The sequence below is a fragment of the Dermacentor albipictus genome, chromosome 6 (assembly GCF_038994185.2).
Source record: "Dermacentor albipictus isolate Rhodes 1998 colony chromosome 6, USDA_Dalb.pri_finalv2, whole genome shotgun sequence".
NCBI classification, from domain to species: Eukaryota; Metazoa; Arthropoda; class Arachnida; order Ixodida; family Ixodidae; genus Dermacentor; species Dermacentor albipictus.
This window is the reverse complement of record NC_091826.1, coordinates 102,952,997-102,972,263: the sequence shown is the minus strand read 5'-3', so window position 1 is coordinate 102,972,263 and position 19,267 is coordinate 102,952,997. Positions and strand designations below refer to the sequence as shown.

The 19,267-nt window shown below is 45.1% G+C and overlaps 1 protein-coding gene across 5 annotated transcripts in view; it reads left to right on the top strand.

The window, feature by feature from the left end:
• The window catches only part of LOC139061314 (uncharacterized), a 101,662-nt gene that overhangs the window by 31,779 nt on the left and 50,616 nt on the right, over positions 1 to 19,267 (top strand). For all 5 annotated transcript variants that reach the window (XM_070541152.1, XM_070541149.1, XM_070541151.1 and 2 more), the window contains 2 exons: positions 1,882 to 1,953; positions 15,158 to 15,340. In XM_070541152.1, the coding sequence (XP_070397253.1) occupies positions 1,882 to 1,953; positions 15,158 to 15,340 (255 nt within the window). The remainder of the gene's footprint in view (positions 1 to 1,881; positions 1,954 to 15,157; positions 15,341 to 19,267) is intronic.

The following is a 19,267-nucleotide window of genomic DNA, read 5'->3' as shown; positions in this document are numbered from 1 at the left end:
GTTCAACAATACTTCGTGCTGACTGCTCTCGACTAAGCGCTTGGATGAAAGTTCTCATTATTTCGATCTGTTGTATAATGTTCCTTTGCAGTTCCATAACACTCAAGTCTAGGCTCACCTTCCCGGCAGGCGTTTCCTCTTTGAGGGTGCCACGTCGTATGGGTTCCAGAACGAGTTCGCTCAGTGTCAGCAGTTGTAGATTCACTGTCACCGATCCTGTTTGCCCGAGGGCTTGGCGGCTGATTGCAGCTTGTTGCAGTACCACGTTGATCAGCGCGGTAGAACTAACTTCGAGAGGAAGGTCCGTCGCTGGCTCACCGTGCACTTGGTATCGGGTGAACACAACAGACTCTGATGACGCCTGGTCGACGAAAAACGTCACCCGCATCGCTGGTCTTCGAAAACTGTCGGCTGCGCCAAAATGTAGCGTTCCTAACTAGAACGGCAACAGAAATGACATCATCTAAGTGAGACGGGTGTCGTCCGCCATTTTATTCCAACTTGTTCCTTCTCACTTCTCCCCTAGCACCTTCCTTCGTCTTCTTTCATGCGTCCAGCGCAGACCGCTTCAACTTCCAATTACTCTCGTGATACCAGCATAACCGCACTAAAACTTACACTTGAACTACCATCACTTGCTTCCCGCCGGATCACCTCTCGCCTCTGCTTGCTTCACACCTTTTATGACCATCCACACTCCAGGTATTCCCTGTTAAATCCACCCTTACGTACATCATCTCGCTTAACCCACAGTCGTCCCATAGCAAACATTAACACCCGACCGTCTGCCATGAACACTTCATTCTTTGCCGATGCTATAACCCATTAGAACAATCTCCCAGAAGATATCGTGTCATGCAATGACCGTGAAACGTTCCGCGAAATGTTGAATAACCACACTGCCAAATTGCCGATACCACCGACCCTTACTCTAACATGATGTTCCTTTTTTTTCACAATTGTCCTTGGCTTGCATTTGTTTATTGTTTCTTTACTGTTCTGTACATTTCTTCTAACATTGTTGCAAGGAATAAAGCCCTCCCTTATGTAATGCCTCCTGGCCTTTAAGGTGAAAATAAATGAAATCAAATCAAATGAATTGCACTATCATCTGGACTATCAACTTCTGCACCTAGCTAATCAGGCATTGGGTGCGCGCGTGCACACACAAGCACACAATTTCTCTAACGCGCTCTTTACCGCAACTATGCGACTTGTTTCCCACACTTCACACACACACTCCTTTCCACTTTGACATTCCTGATGCTAATCCAATAAAATGTACTTGTCGAACATTTAGGCAGTGCTTCTATGCCGACATGCTACCACGAATTCTAACGAAATTATGGTTGGCAACTGCGAAAATTGCGTGCAATTCTATCGCGACAATACATATATCATTCCCTTGCGTGCCTCATTCACGAACTTTAACCTTCGGAACATACCTCATTGTTTTGTAAAAGCTGCTGCGAGAAACCTGTTCAATATCTAATGAAAGTTAGCAGCTAATCTGTCAAAATGACTAGTAGGCAACTTTTCGCATAAAGTTAGAAGTGCTTTCATGTGGCTACTGTATTTTTAAAGTACATATGGAATACGCCTTTCAAACATTATTTACTGTCTTTGTGCTTTTTCGTATGGTAGCCCCCTTACACCCTACACGTCCTGCAATGCATTCCTGATCCCGAGACAAGACGTGTGAGAAACGAAGTCCAAACGTACAAGAATTGCATTGTATAGCTCTCTTGCTTTCCATAACACGTGAGAATTGTGGTACTGTGTAGGTTTGCCAAGCAGAAAGTTAAATGTTACTGAAACATATTTGCTTTTGTTTCCGATGTGTCAGAATCCAGTGACAGAATTGAATGTTTGCTTTTGTAGAGGGAGCTGTCGTGGCACAGGATGCGGCGCCGGCACCAGACTCATCTGACGAAGATGACGCCGCGCAGATAAGTGAGTGTTTTCAGTATTGCAGTGCTGGAATGGCAGTCGTAACTGCATCGTATGCCCGGCTAACCTGCAGGTTTGATTTGCTGCACAATATGGGTGCAGAAGGAAACTTTATGGCTGTTTCGTCAAATTAGGGTATATAGACGTTGTTCACTTCATCGTGTTTCATAACCTGAATTATGATTCTAGGTTTACTTGTGGTTAAATCTGGCTGGTTCCTGTCCAGAGCGTAAAGCATGACAGGTTGTTTCAATGTCTAAAGCAAAATGTTTAACGTATTACTACTGCTAGATCATCACAGCCAGCCAACTTTTCATCTGTGCTATGCGGCACCATTAAGGGGTAGTATAACGGTTTCCTTTACATTAATGTACATGACTTCTCAGTTATGACTACTGTTTGTGCTGCAGTTTTCCATCTGATTGTGCATTGAATTCTACTTTGTTGTACCATTATTCTGGTGCAGCAGTTAATTTTTGTATTTCTGTTTTCCGAAATGCTTGTTGCAATGGCTGACGCTTTACTTGGGTTTAATAATATTTAGTATAATAAATTTATGTACCTTACACCTTCTTGGGCAGTAAAAAGGGCTGCACTACTCGAAATAAGAAGACACACAACGCAGTTTGTACAGGATGCAAGGAATAATTACTCATTGAAATCTAGAGGTTTGAAGCAATGACGGCCGGCTTTGAGGGACAAAATTAAAACTAATTAGAATTGACAGTTGGGTGAGTTTGTGCGACAGCGATGTATACAGAGCTGTTCAATGTCGATTTCGATTTTCATTCTGGGATCGGGGTGGTAAGCCAGTTTTCAAATATTGCGCAGCTGTTGCAAAACATACCAATAAGGTGGCAATGTCAATTAAGGTGCCATGAATATTCGACTAACATATGAATGCAATGATAGCGTTGTCACAAAAAACACTCCAATATATATGGCATAAGAACAAGCATTACCTGCTGCGCTTAGTGCATTGATACGACCTTCAGGGCATGCTGCACGTGTCACTACATAGTCGATTTGTTTGTTGTGTTCTTGTTTCAACAGACTCATGCACAATGTGTCTTTTGTAAACATAATTGAAATTCACCCACAAAATTAGTGCAGACTTAATCAAGTCAAGGGCCTGCCTCGCGGAACGCTTCCGAGTCACCAAAATTAGCCTACTCATTCCACACCCACAGCGCCGCATTCGACTCCGCTTCGATGTACCTCCACTGCTTCACGCTTTCCTAGTATTCGCGGATTGATGAACCACGGTACATATGTTTGGAGCGAAGGCGGGGCACGCCTAGACTCACAGCACCGCCATTTTCCCACCCTCCGTGTATGATGGTCTGTTCTATTTCATGTTTTAGAGCACAGGCCTCACATTGGCTCCCGTTCCCACATTTCATGTCACCCTCATGCCTCGCAGTCACCGACGAGGTCATCAGCGCTCTTGCCTAGCTGCTTGCGTTCCTGCTGCAATCTATTGTCCGTAGCACGAGCCGGGCTCTCCCTTTGTGATATAATGTCATCATCATCATCATCATCATCATCATCAGCCTGGTTGCGCCCACTGCAGGGCAAAGGCCTCTCCCATGCTTCTCCAACAACCCCGGTCATGTACTAATTGTGGCCATGCCGCCCCTGCAAACTTCTTAATCTCATCCGCCCACCTAACTTTCTGCCGACCCCTGCTACGCTTCCCTTCCCTTGGGATCCAGTCCTTAACCCTTAATGACCATCGGTTATCTTCCCTCCTCATTACATGTCCTGCCCATGCCCATTTCTTTTTCTTGATTTCAACTAAGATGTCATTACCTCGCGTTTGTTCCCTCACCCAATCTGCTCTTTTCTTATCCCTTAACGTTATACCTATCATTCTTCTTTCCATGGCTCGTTGTGTCGTCCTCAATTTGAGTAGAACCCTTTTCGTAAGCCTCCAGGTTTCTGCCCCGTAAGTGAATACTGGTAAGACACAGCTATTATATACTTTTCTCTTGAGGGATAATGGCAACCTGCTGTTCATGATTTGGGAAAGCCTGCCAAACGTACCCCAGCCCATTCTTATTCTTCTGATAATTTCCGTCTCATGATCTGGATCCGCCGTCACTACCTCACCTAAGTAGATGTATTCCCTTACGACTTCCAGTGCCTCGCTGCCTATTGTAAATTGCTGTTCTCTCCCGAGACTGTTAAGCATTACTTTAGTTTTCTGCAGATTAATTTTTAGACCCACTCTTCTGCTTTGCCTCTCTAGGTCAGTGAGCATGCATTGCAATTGGTCCCCTGAGTTACTAAGCAAGGCAATATCATCAGCGAATCGCAAGTTACTAAGGTATTCTCCATTAACTTTTATCCCCAATTCTTCCCAATTAAGGTCTCTGAGTACCTCCTGTAAACACGCTGTGAATAGCATTGGAGATATCGTATCTCCCTGCCTGACGCCTTTCTGTATTGGGATTTTGTTGCTTTCTTTATGGAGGACTACGGTGGCTGTGGAGCCGCTATAGATATCTTCCAGTATTTTTACATATGGCTCATCTACACCCTGATTCCGTAATGCCTCCATGACTGCTGAGGTTTCGACTGAATCAAACGCTTTCTCGTAATCAATGAAAGCTATATATAAGGGTTGGTTATATTCTGCACATTTCTCTATCACTTGATTGATAGTGTGAATATGGTCTATTGTTGAGTAGCCTTTACGGAATCCTGCCTGGTCCTTTGGTTGACAGAAGTCTAAGGTGTTCCTGATTCTATTTGCAATTACCTTAGTAAATACTTTGTAGGCAGCGGACAGTAAGCTGATCGGTCTATAATTTTCAAGTCTTTGGCGTCCCCTTTCTTATGGATTAGGATTATGTTAGCGTTCTTCCAAGATTCCGGTACGCTCGAGGTCATGAGGCATTGCGTATACAGGGTGGCCAGTTTCTCTAGAACAATCTGTCCACCATCCTTCAACAAATCTGCTGTTACCTGATCCTTCCCAGCTGCTTTCCCCCTTTGCATATCTCCTAAGACTTTCTTTACTTCTTCCGGCGTTACCTTCGGGATTTCGAATTCCTCTAGACTATTTTCTCTTCCATTATCGTCGTGGGTGCCACTGGTACTGTATAAATCTCTATAGAACTCCTCAGCCACTTGAACTATCTCATCCATATTAGTAATGATATTGCCGGCTTTGTCTCTTAACGCATACATCTGATTCTTGCCGATTCCTAGTTTCTTCTTCACTGCTTTTAGGCTTCCTCCGTTCCTGAGAGCATGTTCAATTCTATCCATATTATACTTCCTTATGTCAGCTGTCTTACGCTTGTTGATTAACTTTGAAAGTTCTGCCAGTTCTATTCTAGCTGTAGGGTTAGATGCTTTCATATATTGGCGTTTCTTGATCAGATCTTTCGTCTCCTGCGATAGTTTGCTGGTATCCGGCCTAACGGATATAATGTAGGTTTCATATAATAATTACTCGAGAGAACTCTGGCGCTAGTGTCAACGGCAGCTGCAGTAGCAGTGGTTGCACCAGCGTGGGAATTATGGGAGGTACATGGATTTGCCTAATTTCGTCCTTTTGGCTTCAAGTGGCTTTGTGACTTCGTAAGCTCGCCATTTTCAACAGTGTACTGTGTAATTGGTAGTTAAATAAACATTAACAATGTCCGACAGCAGGATTTGAACACAGTACCTCAATCACAGACGCCGGATATTGAAACCATTAGGCCACAGATGCATGTATCGATAAACGATGTGAGGCACCATTACGAATTTGTCGCAGGCATCAGTCACCTTGAGATGTTTCGTGAGTTTCGATTTGCCCACTTCGACAAGCTCAACATTTTCAATTAGAGTTGCGATTGTTTTGATTGCTATGAAATTTACGACAGTAAGATTTATAGAGGGTAACATACAAAGCCGCAAAAACTTCTGAATGCACAAGCACGAATATGCGACAAATCCACGTACCTCCCATCATCCTCATGGCAGGACGACTGCAGCACCAGAGTTAGCACCAGTATATTGTAGGAAACCCTATGGCCCTTGTCCTCGAAAGCCGGATCACGGGTTCAAATGTATCCTCTCGCTCCATTCCTTCGCGTAGCGCTGTTTGGGTTACTCTCGCTGCTACCCTCCACTCCGGCTTCGCCGTGACTTCTCCCACTGTCGCGGCACTGCAGCGGTGCCGGTGGCGGGCATGCCTTACTGCTTCGCGCCTGATCCTCGGTTATCCACTCCTTCGTCTCTGCGTCTCGTGGCTGTATGGCTCTCTGCCGCGTCTATCGCTTCCCCGTTTGCGGAGCACATTCCTTTGTGTCACATATCGCCTCTGGCAGTGCTTGCGCCTGGCTGTCTCCTGGAACCTCCACTCTTGCCCTATACGTCCCCTTACCTGGCGCAGTGCCGTTGCGGTGACTCTAAAAACAATTCTAGCGTTTCGTCCTGTTACTGTCTGTAGTGAAGAGTGCGTGACCTCTACTGGATACTCGTGTTCTCCGGGCATTTTCTCATGCCAGCTCTTAAGGAAGAATAAATATTTGCTACTCTCCCCCCCCCCCCTTTCTCCACTGCTGTGAACCACTCCACTACTGTGAACCACTATATTATCACCAAAGGGGCGACTCGATAGCGGCGTATTGCAGTGTGTGCTACCGAATCCGATACGCAGAACCGCTTACGTTTTGTACTGCGTGTTCTGTATGCATTACTAAGAAGCGCAATAGTAGGCCAATTTCTTTTCACGTGTCCAGCGCACGCTGGAGGAAGGTTTGGAACGAAAGTCGGGAATGGGAAAAGGGAGACCAAAGCGAAACAAAAACAAAGTTAAATAAGACTAACGGAGCATTGTTTGAGAACCCTGCAGGGAGTCATTTCAAAAACATTGTTTGAATATTAGATGAGAAAATGAAGATACAAGTATCAGTATAGTATTTCGCGCCGAAACCCCAGTGCCGGTATATCAGCGTGACATCAGGGATTGCAAAGTATGTTTTTGCATTTGTGCCGCGTCGGCTGAATAGAGGTTCCCTAAACTTGCCATGCTTCATATTTGGCTCCTTTAGAACACAATGTAGTCAATCTGTACCGCTATATATAATTAGGAGGCCCTAGAAGATGACATCGGAATCGAAGACATCACTGAGCCCCCAGGTGCGGGTACTGAAGTAGGCGTCGCCACCCGTATTTCGTTATTGCGCTCTTTCTAGCTTACCAAACGTCCTATCGTTGTAAGAGTGGTATTTTTCGTGTTGTGGAACGGCAATTTAGTGATGCAGAAGAAATCATTTTTCAGTTTAGTGTCCCTTTAACGCTTCCTTCACCTCCGCCGCGGGTAGGGCCGATATTGCGCAATCTTCGGGAGCGGCCCTGGTAAGGGGAGTGCTTGATGCCTGCTTCACCTTCGTCGCGGGTCCGTTCGGCACTACATTATCTTGCACCATCTGCACTATGCATAGACTCACTGCACCACCATCAATGCCCCTTGCCTGCATCTTCTCTTGTACACCTTTTTGTAATATTCGCAGATTGACGGCACGCTGTTAGAAGGTTTCCAAGTGGGTCGCGGCACCGTCATTTTCTTTCCTTCGCCGTATCTCCTCTGTGTTTTTCTAATATTCGTGCATCCAAGGCACTTTCTAGGAAGGTTTGGAACGACAGTGAGGGAAGCCTACACTCGCAGGGCCACCGTCAGCCCCCCTTTCCTGTATGTCCTCTGGTTCACGTTTTTCTAGTATACGCAAATTCACAGGACACAGTGAGAAGGATTGCAACAAAACTCGGGCCGTCTACACTCCCGGCACCGTCGTTGTCCCCCTTCCCTGTGTATTCACTGCTTCTTTTTTTCCTGATATTTTCGCATCCACAACACGCTGAAGAAAGGTTAGGAAGAAAAGCGACGGAGGTTTTGGCTAACAAATCAACATTTTACACCCTCCTTTAATGTATCTCCTTTGTGTTTTTCTAGTATTCGCGTATGCACGGTAACGCTGGAGCAGGTTTGAAAGCAAAATGGAGAAATCGAGACTCGCAGCACCATAATTAGCCACCTTTCGTGTATATACTCTGTTTAATATTTTTCTAGTATTTGCGCATCCAGGGCAGGGCTGGTTATGAAGGAAAGTGGCCGGATGTTCAAACTCACGGTGTCAACACCGTTCTAGGTTTTCCTAGTGCTCCCGCATTCATTCCAACGCTGGAGCGGGTTTTTAGGATAAACATAGGCGAGGTCCAGACTCAACTCGATGTGTTTGACTCCCTATTGTTGTATATTCTTTGTTTGGCATTCTAGTATACTTCACAGTGCATTTACAGCTACATTGGAGCAAATTTGTTACGTGGAGCAAAGTAATTACGTGGAAGTACAGACTTATGGTGCTGTGCTTCGCTCCCCTTCCCTCTATCTCCTCTGCTTCGTGTTTTTCTTGTATTCACATATCTTGGCGGCAGGTTCTGAAGGAAAGTGGGGGCACTCCAGACTTACGTTACGAATTTGGACCTTCTACCCTTTATCTTCTCGATTTCGTGTTTTCCCACTATTTGCACATCCATGGCAAGCTGGAGGAAGGTTTGGAACGAAAGTGGCGGATGTTTAGGCTCATAGCGCAGCGTTTTATACTCTCCTTTACTCCTTTGCTTTGCATTTTTCTAGAATGTGCGTATGCACGGTAATGCTCGAGTAGGTTTCGAAGGAAAATGGCGAAGTGAAGACGCTTGACACCCCGTTAGACCTCGTTCCCTGTACATATTGTTTAGCATCAATCAGGCCAGCATGTTCAAAAGGAAAGTGGGTGATGGCCAGACTCGCAGTGCCCGTACTTTTCGAGATTTTTTAGTGCTCGTGATTCCCTTGCAACGCAAGAACAGGTTTTTAGAAAAAGAATTGAAGGAAGACCAGAGTCGTCGCGCCGTGTTTGTTCCCCTATCTTTGTATATTATGTTTCGCATTGTTCTAGTCTTCCAGTGTTCGCATCTACATTGGAGCAAGTTTGGTAGTAATTTGGGGGAAGTACAGATTAACAGCGCCGTGTTTGAATCCTTTTCTCTCTATCACTTCTGCTTCGCCTTCTTATATTCACGAATCAAAGGCATGCCGGAGGCAGGTTTTGAAGGGAAGTTGTAGTCCAGATCTATATGGTGCCGCATTTGAACCCCGTTCCTTTGTATTTCCTCTGATTCATGTTTTTATATTATTCCCGCTTCTACTGCACGCTGAGGGAAGGTTTAGAAGGAAAATGGCAGAAGTTTAGGCTCGCAGTGCAGTGTTCTGCAACCTCCATTGCTGTATCTCTTTTGTTTCGCATTTTTCTAGTACAGTCTATCCCGCATATATCAAATTATTGCCTATATCGAAGAGTTGAAAAATCCCCTGGGGATTCTCATGCAAAAGTAATGCGCTAAATTTCGCGTATATAGAACTCCCGTGCACCGGCATACCGATGTATCGAACTCCATGGTGAGCCACGCCCCCGCAAGTGTGCTTCTCCTCACGAACTTCTCGCGATGTTCCCGCGATCTCACGCGCCCCACCCCGCACTGTGAGAAAAGGACGTGTGGGTAAAAGGCACGTGACGAGGGTTGATTGGGTGTGAAAGGGAGCGCGAGGGAGAAACCATGCTGAACGCAGGCACCCGTTTCCTTTGTTTTGGTTGGCGGACACCGCTGGCGCAGCGAAAAGAACGACGTCAGTGAGGGTATGGTGAGGATGCAGAAGGCACTAGAAGGAAGCAATATGAGGCTTAGTCTCATACAATCAAGCGGATACAATAGCAGAGCAGCAGTTTCCAGGTTTATTTTATGCGGACGGCATTTTGTTGCTAGCTAACAAGCAAAGTGATTTGCAACGTCTGGCTGTTATCTGTGAACAGGAAGGCTGCAATTTAGGTTTGCAATTTAGCGTGAGAAAATCGAGTTTTATGGTATTCAATGAAAACAGTGAACAGCCAGTGGCAATACAAGGCCGGGAAATAGCTCGGGTAAAAGAATGTGAATACCTTGCTATATAGATAGACGAAGGCACTAGATATATGGAAAAACAGCAAAAAACAATAGAAGTAAGGGGAAATGAAATGCAGCCATAATGAAACACAGGGCTGTGGGGCTGTAGTAAGTACGAAGTGTTCCGAAGTATGTGGAAAAGTGTAACGGTGTCAGGACCTACCTTTGGAAATGTAGTTGTTTGCTTGAAATCAGGGGTACAATCGAGACTTGATGGCAACCAAATGTCGGTGGGTCGCTTTACGTTGGGTTCACACGGGAAGACTACAAATGAAGCTGTACAGATTGATATGCACTGTACTAGTTTTGAAGTGAGGGAATCTCACAGTACAATTGATTATGAGGAATGACTGAGGAATATGAAAGACAATGATTTGGCTGAGAGATTGTTGAGTTATTTGTTTTTGCAGGAAAAAGCCTTGATTCACGGTGGTGGATAAGAACTAGGAAGGTGATCAGCAAGTATGCGGCCTGTTGAGTGAGCAGCACAGAAACGATGAACGTCGAGCGGAAAGTCGGAGAGGCTGATATAATCTATTGCGGGCTGGCAGTTTTAAAGTAAAGCTGTCATGATTAACTACTTGACCACTGGCCTCCTTTAAGCTTTGGGTTGAGCGAGAGCAGGAGGACAGTAATCATTTCCGCAATTGATATTAGTGAGACGTGATTGGAGATTAGTGGAAGTAGACAAACGACAAAAAACGGAGACTTAAAAAAGCATAGTTTGTAATAGGGCGTCAGAAAATCAGAATATTGGAATTCATCATGTTTTTTTTTCTTTCGTTTTTAACTTAGGAAGGACTTTACACAGTATAATAGCAACAGCCTGGTGGCCCAGCCCACCGCCTCGTTCTAAAGGGGACTCGCGTAACATCCATCCATCCAAGGGTGGGCGCAAAAGGAATTTCAAGCGTTGCCATTCCTTGGACCTCGAACCCCCCCCCCCCCCCCCGCCCCCCGCTCCCCAATGCCGTATGGCGGACAGCAGCAGCAGTGGGAAAGCCGAAGGAGGGAAGGATAGCTTTGCAATAATACACGAATGAATGAATTAATGACAGATTAAATGCAAATGAAATGTTCTCATTGGCCCCCTTTGGTCTCCTTTCCTCCTGACCTTCTTGCTTCACTATAACATATGATGGCTTTGTTGGGACTCAAAATGCACAGGCTGGCCAGCCACCATGCTGTAATCAGTTCAGATACTTCTACTCTAACTTGGCCTCAAGTATGGGTCGCTTTAAAAAAATGTATAAGGAAAATGCTGTAAGTTTGGCCATGAGAATGGGGAGCCCTACTGCTAACCTTGCAGAACGCATATTATGGATGGAAAGAGCATTCAATACTTTAAAAAGATCTCATAGTTAATCGAGAAACATTTGAGTGTACTGTGGATTGCACTTAATGTACCAGCATTTTTTTTCTGAATTTATCACGCTGAGGCGTAGAGCTCATTAGGGACGCTTGAAGACATAGCTCAGAAGGGTACATACTGTAACATTATCGATTGCTTGAATAATGGTTTTTTGCAATAGGTGTCACTACCTGACGCTTCAAACTGCATCACCCATAATACACTACCAACTTGCTCTCAATTTAAGCTTGGCACAAACATGCTTCGTGGTTCTTAAACTACGCGAGTGATGAACTGGAACAGATGCATAGGTTATTTGGTATATTGGATGTGTGCAACCTATAGATGCTGAAATTTAGGTACACATCATGCATATCTCGCCTCTGACTTTCATCAAATATAGAACTGCTTCTACATGAAGTTGACCAAGTTGTATGTTGGGCTTGAGTGTACGGCATGATGGGAGCAAAAGGCGTAGGGCACTAGAAACTGGAGCAAAGGACAGACTACATGTGCATCCGGAACACACAGACCCTCTTTGGAGATACGGTAATTCTTGGAAAAGGCGTCAACAAGATGATCAGGCTTATCATTGAGGCATATCGAATCGCCAGCTTTGGTGATGAGATGACTGGTAAAGAATTGGAATTCATGTGCCTGGCATGATTTTTTGTCGCAAAACGACCCATACTGTAACGAGTGGTGCTATCGGGGTACTCAGCACATGTTCTTTGCAGCCGAGTGAAGAGTATGCTGTGATCCCGCAATTTGTGTGGTCGTGTCCATCTTTTGTTCGCTTTCTGGTGGGCTACGCCTTTTGCCTCCATCAAGCTATTTCATGTAGTTCTTTCATTGTAGCATGGAAAGTTTTTTAGGAGTCTCGTATATAGCCTATAAAGGGGCAAAAATTTTTATTTCGCCGATTTCTGCTAGCACACTACATAATAGTCCGACAGATTGCCCTAATCTTGAACGACATTTTTGACAAAGTCCATGAATATGTAATTTCTGTATGACATGAAAACCTCTAAATAACTTTTGTTTTGCGAATAGTAGCGGTTGCTTCATAAGTAAACTGTAAAATACCACCACACTGAAAAACAGAATAATATATTGCTGCATCTTTGGCACTGCCATGGGATGTTGAGCCATCATCAGCAAATCTAGCACCATGATAACAGCTATGAATAGTACTTTGTCCAACTGTCATTTCGTAGCATATTCTGAAAAATTAACTATGGCAGTTGATGACAACAAGGGTCATGGTGCAGTCTCTTAGGGACCCTTGTCTGTATACCATTTCTTTAACGAATTGTCATGAACGAATGACAAACTCAAACTGACCATCTCATTGTTCGTTTATAGCATATACATTTGTTAAATGCGGTTGCATGTGTTGCATGATTTTCTTTGTACCAGAACTTTAGAACCGCTTAAGCACAGCTTTCAACTCGCTGGATGCTTGGAAAAGGGGTGCGGTCCGCGTGAGACACCACCACAACAGCGAAGACGTTGCGGCCCTTTCTGCACGGAAGAGCGAAGGCCGACAGGCGCTGCAAAATCTTCCCGATAAACTGAACACGGTCCAAGCTATATAGTGTGTGTGTGTATACTTTATGCGTACTTTATATGTTTCCTTGTTGAATGTGACAGCTTGGCACACTTGTATTTCCACTAGTATGAGGATTCCACAGCAGCTTACTCCATTTGTTTCATAAGTGTACCAATGCTGTTAAGCGAAATCTTGTTAAAACCGAACTCTCAAGGCATTCCATTGATAATTTGTTTAAGGCGCGATCACGTAGGTAGTGGGAAAATCTTTGACATCAGCCTATAAGCAGCAGGGCTTGATATCTTAAGGGGGAGGTAAGTCATCAACCGGTCGGTTTTATAGCGCTTTCCTCTCGTTGATTTGCTTTTTAAGCTTTCAACACTGCGTGAAGAGCAAGCTATTGCGCTTGAGGAAGACACATTTGAAAGCCCGAATTTCTTTTTTGGATTTCTCGCCAAAAATTGTTGCCCTAATCACTATTTCTTAGTGAGGTTTTTATTTTTTAAACGTACCCTTTGGTGAGGCTTGGTTCGTTCCTCGGATTTCTTTTTTTTTCGTTTTTCCCGTGCTCGGATATTTTTCTTGTGCTCTTGCACTGTGGGCACAAGCTTTCCTAAGACAGCCTAAAGCATTTTGTGCTCATCCACCCGTCCTGGGTCTTGATAGCTGATGTTGCTGCCGAAATGGAGGGGAATAAACCACAATGACAGCCCGTGCACACTTTATGGTTGCTAACGTAAGTGAGAAATGCGGATAGTTTCTTCAAGCTTAAGAATTTTAGCGGTTCTCCTGAACCATATTCGTTGTTGACGCACGGAGGAACAAGCCTTCCGCATAAGCTGAGTGCAACAGTGAAGTCTTTCCTTATAACCACAGCCCTGTCGATCGCAACAATACCACTGTCTTCGTCAACTTTGAAGAGTCATGAGCTGGACACTCCAGAACTGGCAACTTGAGTGCTCTTCGAATGCAGGGAACGAAGATGATTCCTCTGAACACATCTCTAGATCGGAAGGGACCTTAGTTTCTTCAGCATTACTGTTTTTTTATGTTTACATCACGTCGCCATCACTTGCCGACTTACGAACATCACAATTTACTGTTGCTGTTAGCTTCAAAGGTTTTCTTCTGGGCTTTGGTGCTTTTGCTTTCGATAGGTGCGCAGGAATGTTGGAAAAATAAGTTACTCTGCACCCACCTTAAGCGTCCATCTGCCACGGGGAATCTTAACAATGCTGCCTTTACCGATGTGCTAGTAGAAAGTGATTAAGTCCTCGGCACGTTAAGTGCTGCCGACTGCACGTTTTCTCTTGAGAAGCATATCCACTTTGGCAGCCCAGCGCGCTGAATTTTAGCACAGAGACTCTTTGTCAAACTTGGCTTACAACACAATGCACGTGATCTCTAAGTCACATACCTATATTCCAACTTATAGATAAGCGATAGCACCAAAGGAACTTTTTCGGAGTGCACGCCGGCGACAGACAGCCTAGACAAACACCAACAAAAGCATTGAACGTGCCCGCCGACAGCCGGCGGCTCGATACCAATGCGACGCCAGCGCCATCTCTGTTGGTATAGACGAGTTGGAGCCGCCTCCGAAGCAGACTTATCCAACTGACCTAATATACCAACGTTGGGTGCGGCCGGTATTTGTATTTGCACCGGTATTTGGAGTTTCTGGCGTGGACAAAGCGCAGTAGCAGCTGTGAAGCAACAAAAGCAAAGATGTGGCTCGGCGCCGTATTGGCCGGTTGCCTTTGCTCAAAAAGATCGCCTTCCCGTGATGCTTGAGGCAGAAAGGAAGTTCCACGTCCACTCCCAGGGTTCTACAAGGAAAAGTAAATACCCAAGAAAGTGAACGAGGAAACACCGCCGCGGTAGCTCAATTCGTAGAGCATCACACGCGAAATGCGAAGGTTGTGGGATCGTCCCCCACCTGCAGCAACTAGATTTTTTATCCATCATCATTTCCATTAATTTATCGTTTCTTTAATTTATCTATTAAGCACTAGTCATTTCCCCTGTGATGTCCTTGGTGTCAGTGTTTGTTGGCTTCTTATGATATGCGCACACAAATGTTATTCGCGATGTTATCAGGTGTTATTTTGTCACAGAAACGTGGAACGAAATTGTGGGCAGGTGTACGTATGTGGTGGTTCCCAGGGAAATGTGCTGGCAGGTCTGATGATTTGACAATAGAAATTGCGCGACCAGTTTCTATATGAGGTTCAGACTTCCGTATGTAACAGAGTTGCATTTTTCCTTTCCGGTTATTTGAGGAGAGCAATGGTAACCCTTAGTTGACTTTTTTTTTGCAGAGGATGGCATCGACAAGCTCCTCGCAAGGTGCATGCGAGCCATCCGAAAGTCGCGAAGACAAGAACGCCGGATCTGCAGTGCCCTGCAGACGAACCAGCCGGTGCCAGGGCAGATCATCCACGAAACACAGAACCGGCGCAACTGGCTGCTAGCTCGCTGCAGCGCGCTGCTAGCCTTTCAAGGTGAGTTACATGTTCAGGAGTAATTTGTATGAAATTTGTATAATGCACAGCAGAAAACGTCACCCCAAAATATTACATTTCGAACATTTTTCCGGCCACGTATGTATAAACTTTTTAATGAGACCTTGAAATCATATTTCTTAAATGATATTCTTACACCGTAAGAATAGGCTAGGTGGCTGAACGAAGGCCGTCCAGGCGGAAAAATAGGTTGTGCTTGTATTGCGTAGCGCTCGGCAGATGGCGCCACAGACACAAGGGTCTTGGTTATAAAGCAGAAAAGCAGGGCGAGAGTTATTACGGATGTGAAAAGCGTCATAAAACGTTCTTCGTATGTTATTCCAGCTTGACACGGAAACTTGTTTGGATTGAACGAAGCATACGTTTAACGAGACTAAGCGTGCTCCGATAGCCATGTAGTGCACGCTCTCTTCCATACCGGTATAGGCGCATGGCACAATGAGGCCAGCGCAACGGTAGTCGGCTACAATACCTACACACCCACAGAACTTACCATGATGAGATGCCAAAATCTCCCCGCGAAAACTAGTTTTACGTGTACGGTAACCTCGATAAGCTCGCAGTTAAATTGTAATGCGCTGCAAAACAGGTTTCCAGTGTGGCTATTCGAAGGCCGCATTTTTTAATAACCGAAGTTTAGGGTTCTGGTAGAGGTGGTTGTGATGTTAGTGTACAGGACGGACTAGCCTCTGCTTGTCGGCATTTGCCAATTTGTCAATCATATGGACGACTGTCATTTAAAAGCCAGGGATGCAAAAGCAGTAAAGTTTTGTGAAGATTGATATTTATTTGACAAATACGGAGAGCATGCCATAAACGAAATATTCGTACAAGCGTTTACGTTCGATAAACGAAGTGGACACTGGCACACATTGCGCACACACGAGGAAGTTCATGGCGCCCATCATTTATTTGAGCAAATTAAAGTAGAGTTTTCACTTACTGAAGCTTCAACAGCTTTTGCAGCTCCTGCGACTTATTTTTTGCCTCAGATTTGTGTTTGCAGAACGGCCTCATTTACATGGCTACATATGTGTGTAGCACGCCAGCAATAACCTATTTTTATAATTGGCACAGGAGAACTGAAACTTGTACTTATCAAGCATGTGGTCCAATGCTAATTCATCGGCATTTCTGAGAGCCGCATGCTTGTGGAATTCCATCTCCTTTGCATGAAGCAACAGAAAAAGACATCGGTTTGGGTGCAAAAGGCCTCCCCAGGTTTTACACAGAACAAGGCTGCTTTCTGGCTGATGACGAAGTGCTCTTTGTTCCAATAATCCTTCACGGCACTTTGCACACGTTGTGCTTTTCAAGTACTTGCGGCATATAAAACCAGCTGAATAATAAATTATGCAATCTGCAGCTCCGGTGCTTCATGCAAGTTATCGAAAACGTGGTCTTCTTCCTCTTCAGCAGCAACTAGGACATCCAGCTTCTCTTTGAGTTTCTTCAGGTATTCTTTTGACTTGACACTGTCCTCAAAAGCACATATAAAAATTTTTGAGTGTAAGTACAGGTGCACCTTGCCGCGATTCATTTTCAACGTGAGTTTCCGAATTTAGGGGATTTAATAAAACTGTAAACTGATATCATGTTGTAAAGCTGCAGAAATGCGGGCATAGATGTGTGGTCATTTTGGCCGCCAGCCTGTCTGATAATCCCAAAGAAGCGTACCAACATGCCTTGGTTAAGTTTTCCTGTTAAAACACATTTGAAACCGCACTCCTTTAGCAGGTATCTTTATAGTTCCAGTTTGGACAAAATAGTCACACGAAGGCCCGCAGCGGTTTGCTCGGATAGGCAACTTGCTCTTGAGGTTTTTCCTTTATCCATTTTATTTGAGCAATGCAACTACGAGGCCAGGACCCTCAAATCTCTGCTGCCAACAGTGATGCTTTCCTTTGGATGGTTTCGGGTGAGAGCATCAAAATGATTGCTAAACCTTAGTGTGAATTCTGCTGTTCCCTTGACATTTTCGAGCACTTTTGTGCCTCGCTTCGAGTAGAACTGCGAGCCTTTCGCTACACTCCGGCTGAACAACTGAGTGGCCAGCTTCAACCGCATTTTTCGGTCGTTGAAGGGTTGATGTGGAACAGAGCTATTTTGAGGCAAACATGCAAACATGCAAACATGCGTCAGAAAACATATATACATTGCGTTTCTCATCAATGGGATGACTGAAGTAGTTCTGGGACTGTTGCAATGCTCCAGTGACACCGAACTCCTTCTTCATTGCACGGTTCATATTTGCGCCAGCACAGGTGTCCATGCCGACTAAGACTTCTGCGTATTCAAGCAAAAGTATTGCAAACACTGCTATCGGCTGAGAGTACTTGTTGCCAAATGACCCAAAGGGAAATACAAGCCCGTGGCCAGCAAGGCCGTCGCGGGCCGCTGAAGAATCTCCATAATAGTGAAGCCACTGTATGTCATCGTCTTCGAACGAACTCGAATTTCCTTTCGAATGCGCATATCGTTGAAAACAAGCATTCCATGGCGTTTAAAATTGTCTTTAGTGGGCATCTTCTTCTCAAGGGCTGTGAAAAACCTCTTGTCAAAGCCACACCTGAGTCTTATCATGCACAGGTATTTGTACACTGTCGTAACGCAAGGAAGTGGGAGCACCTCATTACCTCGCAGGAACGAGTATGCAGATCGGCTACGTATGTGCAACAGCAAGCACATCAGAAGCCAATCCTCCGTTTACTGCTGCTTTTTTTGTTCGTCCACCTCGCTGCTGCTACATACTCCTTTACCGCAGTCAGCCGAGCACTAGGGAGATCTATTGTGTGTAATTTCTCACTCAGTTCTTTTTTTGACATTTTTTGCATGTGGATATGACCTTCTGCAAGCTCCACCGACATTTTTTAAAGCTGTTCAGCAGACGATTTTTGGACCTTTTCAGAGCATAAATTGACCGACGCAGTGCTCCAACTTTGTCCTTGCTCTGGTATGAAGTCAACGGACGCGTACCTGAAGGCCTATGCCTACGCATTCTTTCATCTGTTATTTTTTGGTGCATTCGCAGGACGTTTGAAAGGCCAGAACATTTGTGACATACTAGTAAGTTCGAGGCACTAGGGTCAAGAACAATAGAGCATCTCTTGTGCCGCCATCTCTGGTTGTTGTCGAGATATGGCCACTTTTTATTTCAACGTGTCGATACTCCAGAGTGCTCGGTCCACCATTGCACAGTTTCGTCTTATCAACATGGTCAAGGATAGCGTTAATGTCATCCACAGTTGTTAAAAGTACCTTCATACGGCACATCTGCCTTTGAAACTGACCTGCGCATCACGGTTGTTTGCCAGGATATCTTCATGAATTTCAACAATTTTAGTGGTTACCAAGGAAGATGCGGGGCTCATTGGCGATAGGCATGCATCTGACAGTAAACGGCTGTGAGATTTTTTGATGCTTTCCAGCTGGGAGAAGACAACTCTTTTTACTTCTCCAAAGCCGAGCAGGTGGTATCCCCATGAGTTTGACGGAAGGAAAAATCGTGGTAAATCGCCGAACAAGCTTGCGAATGCGAGCGTATGCAGATTTTAGGGAGAAGCTAGACCCAGCAGACTGATGTATTTTATGACGTTTGCTGTTCAAACGCATCCATGTCGTGCTCCGGCGCACTCGGCAACGCTTCAAAAGAGCTTCCGTTCATGCCACCACTGTCATTGCTACACGAGGCTTCTCACTCGTTATGATCTTTTGATGCAGCGCATCGTCTGTTCGACTGCGACCGCGGTTGTGTTACCGCCAGGCGCTTCATTGTTTTCACCGTTTTCGATAGGTAAGGCGGGCAGTCGGGAAATCTTGTGGGAGCACCATCGTCGCCAGTGATGCCTCTTGCGGAACACTCACCAAGGCGTGCCTTTTGTAGTGCGCTGTCCAGGTCTTGGACAC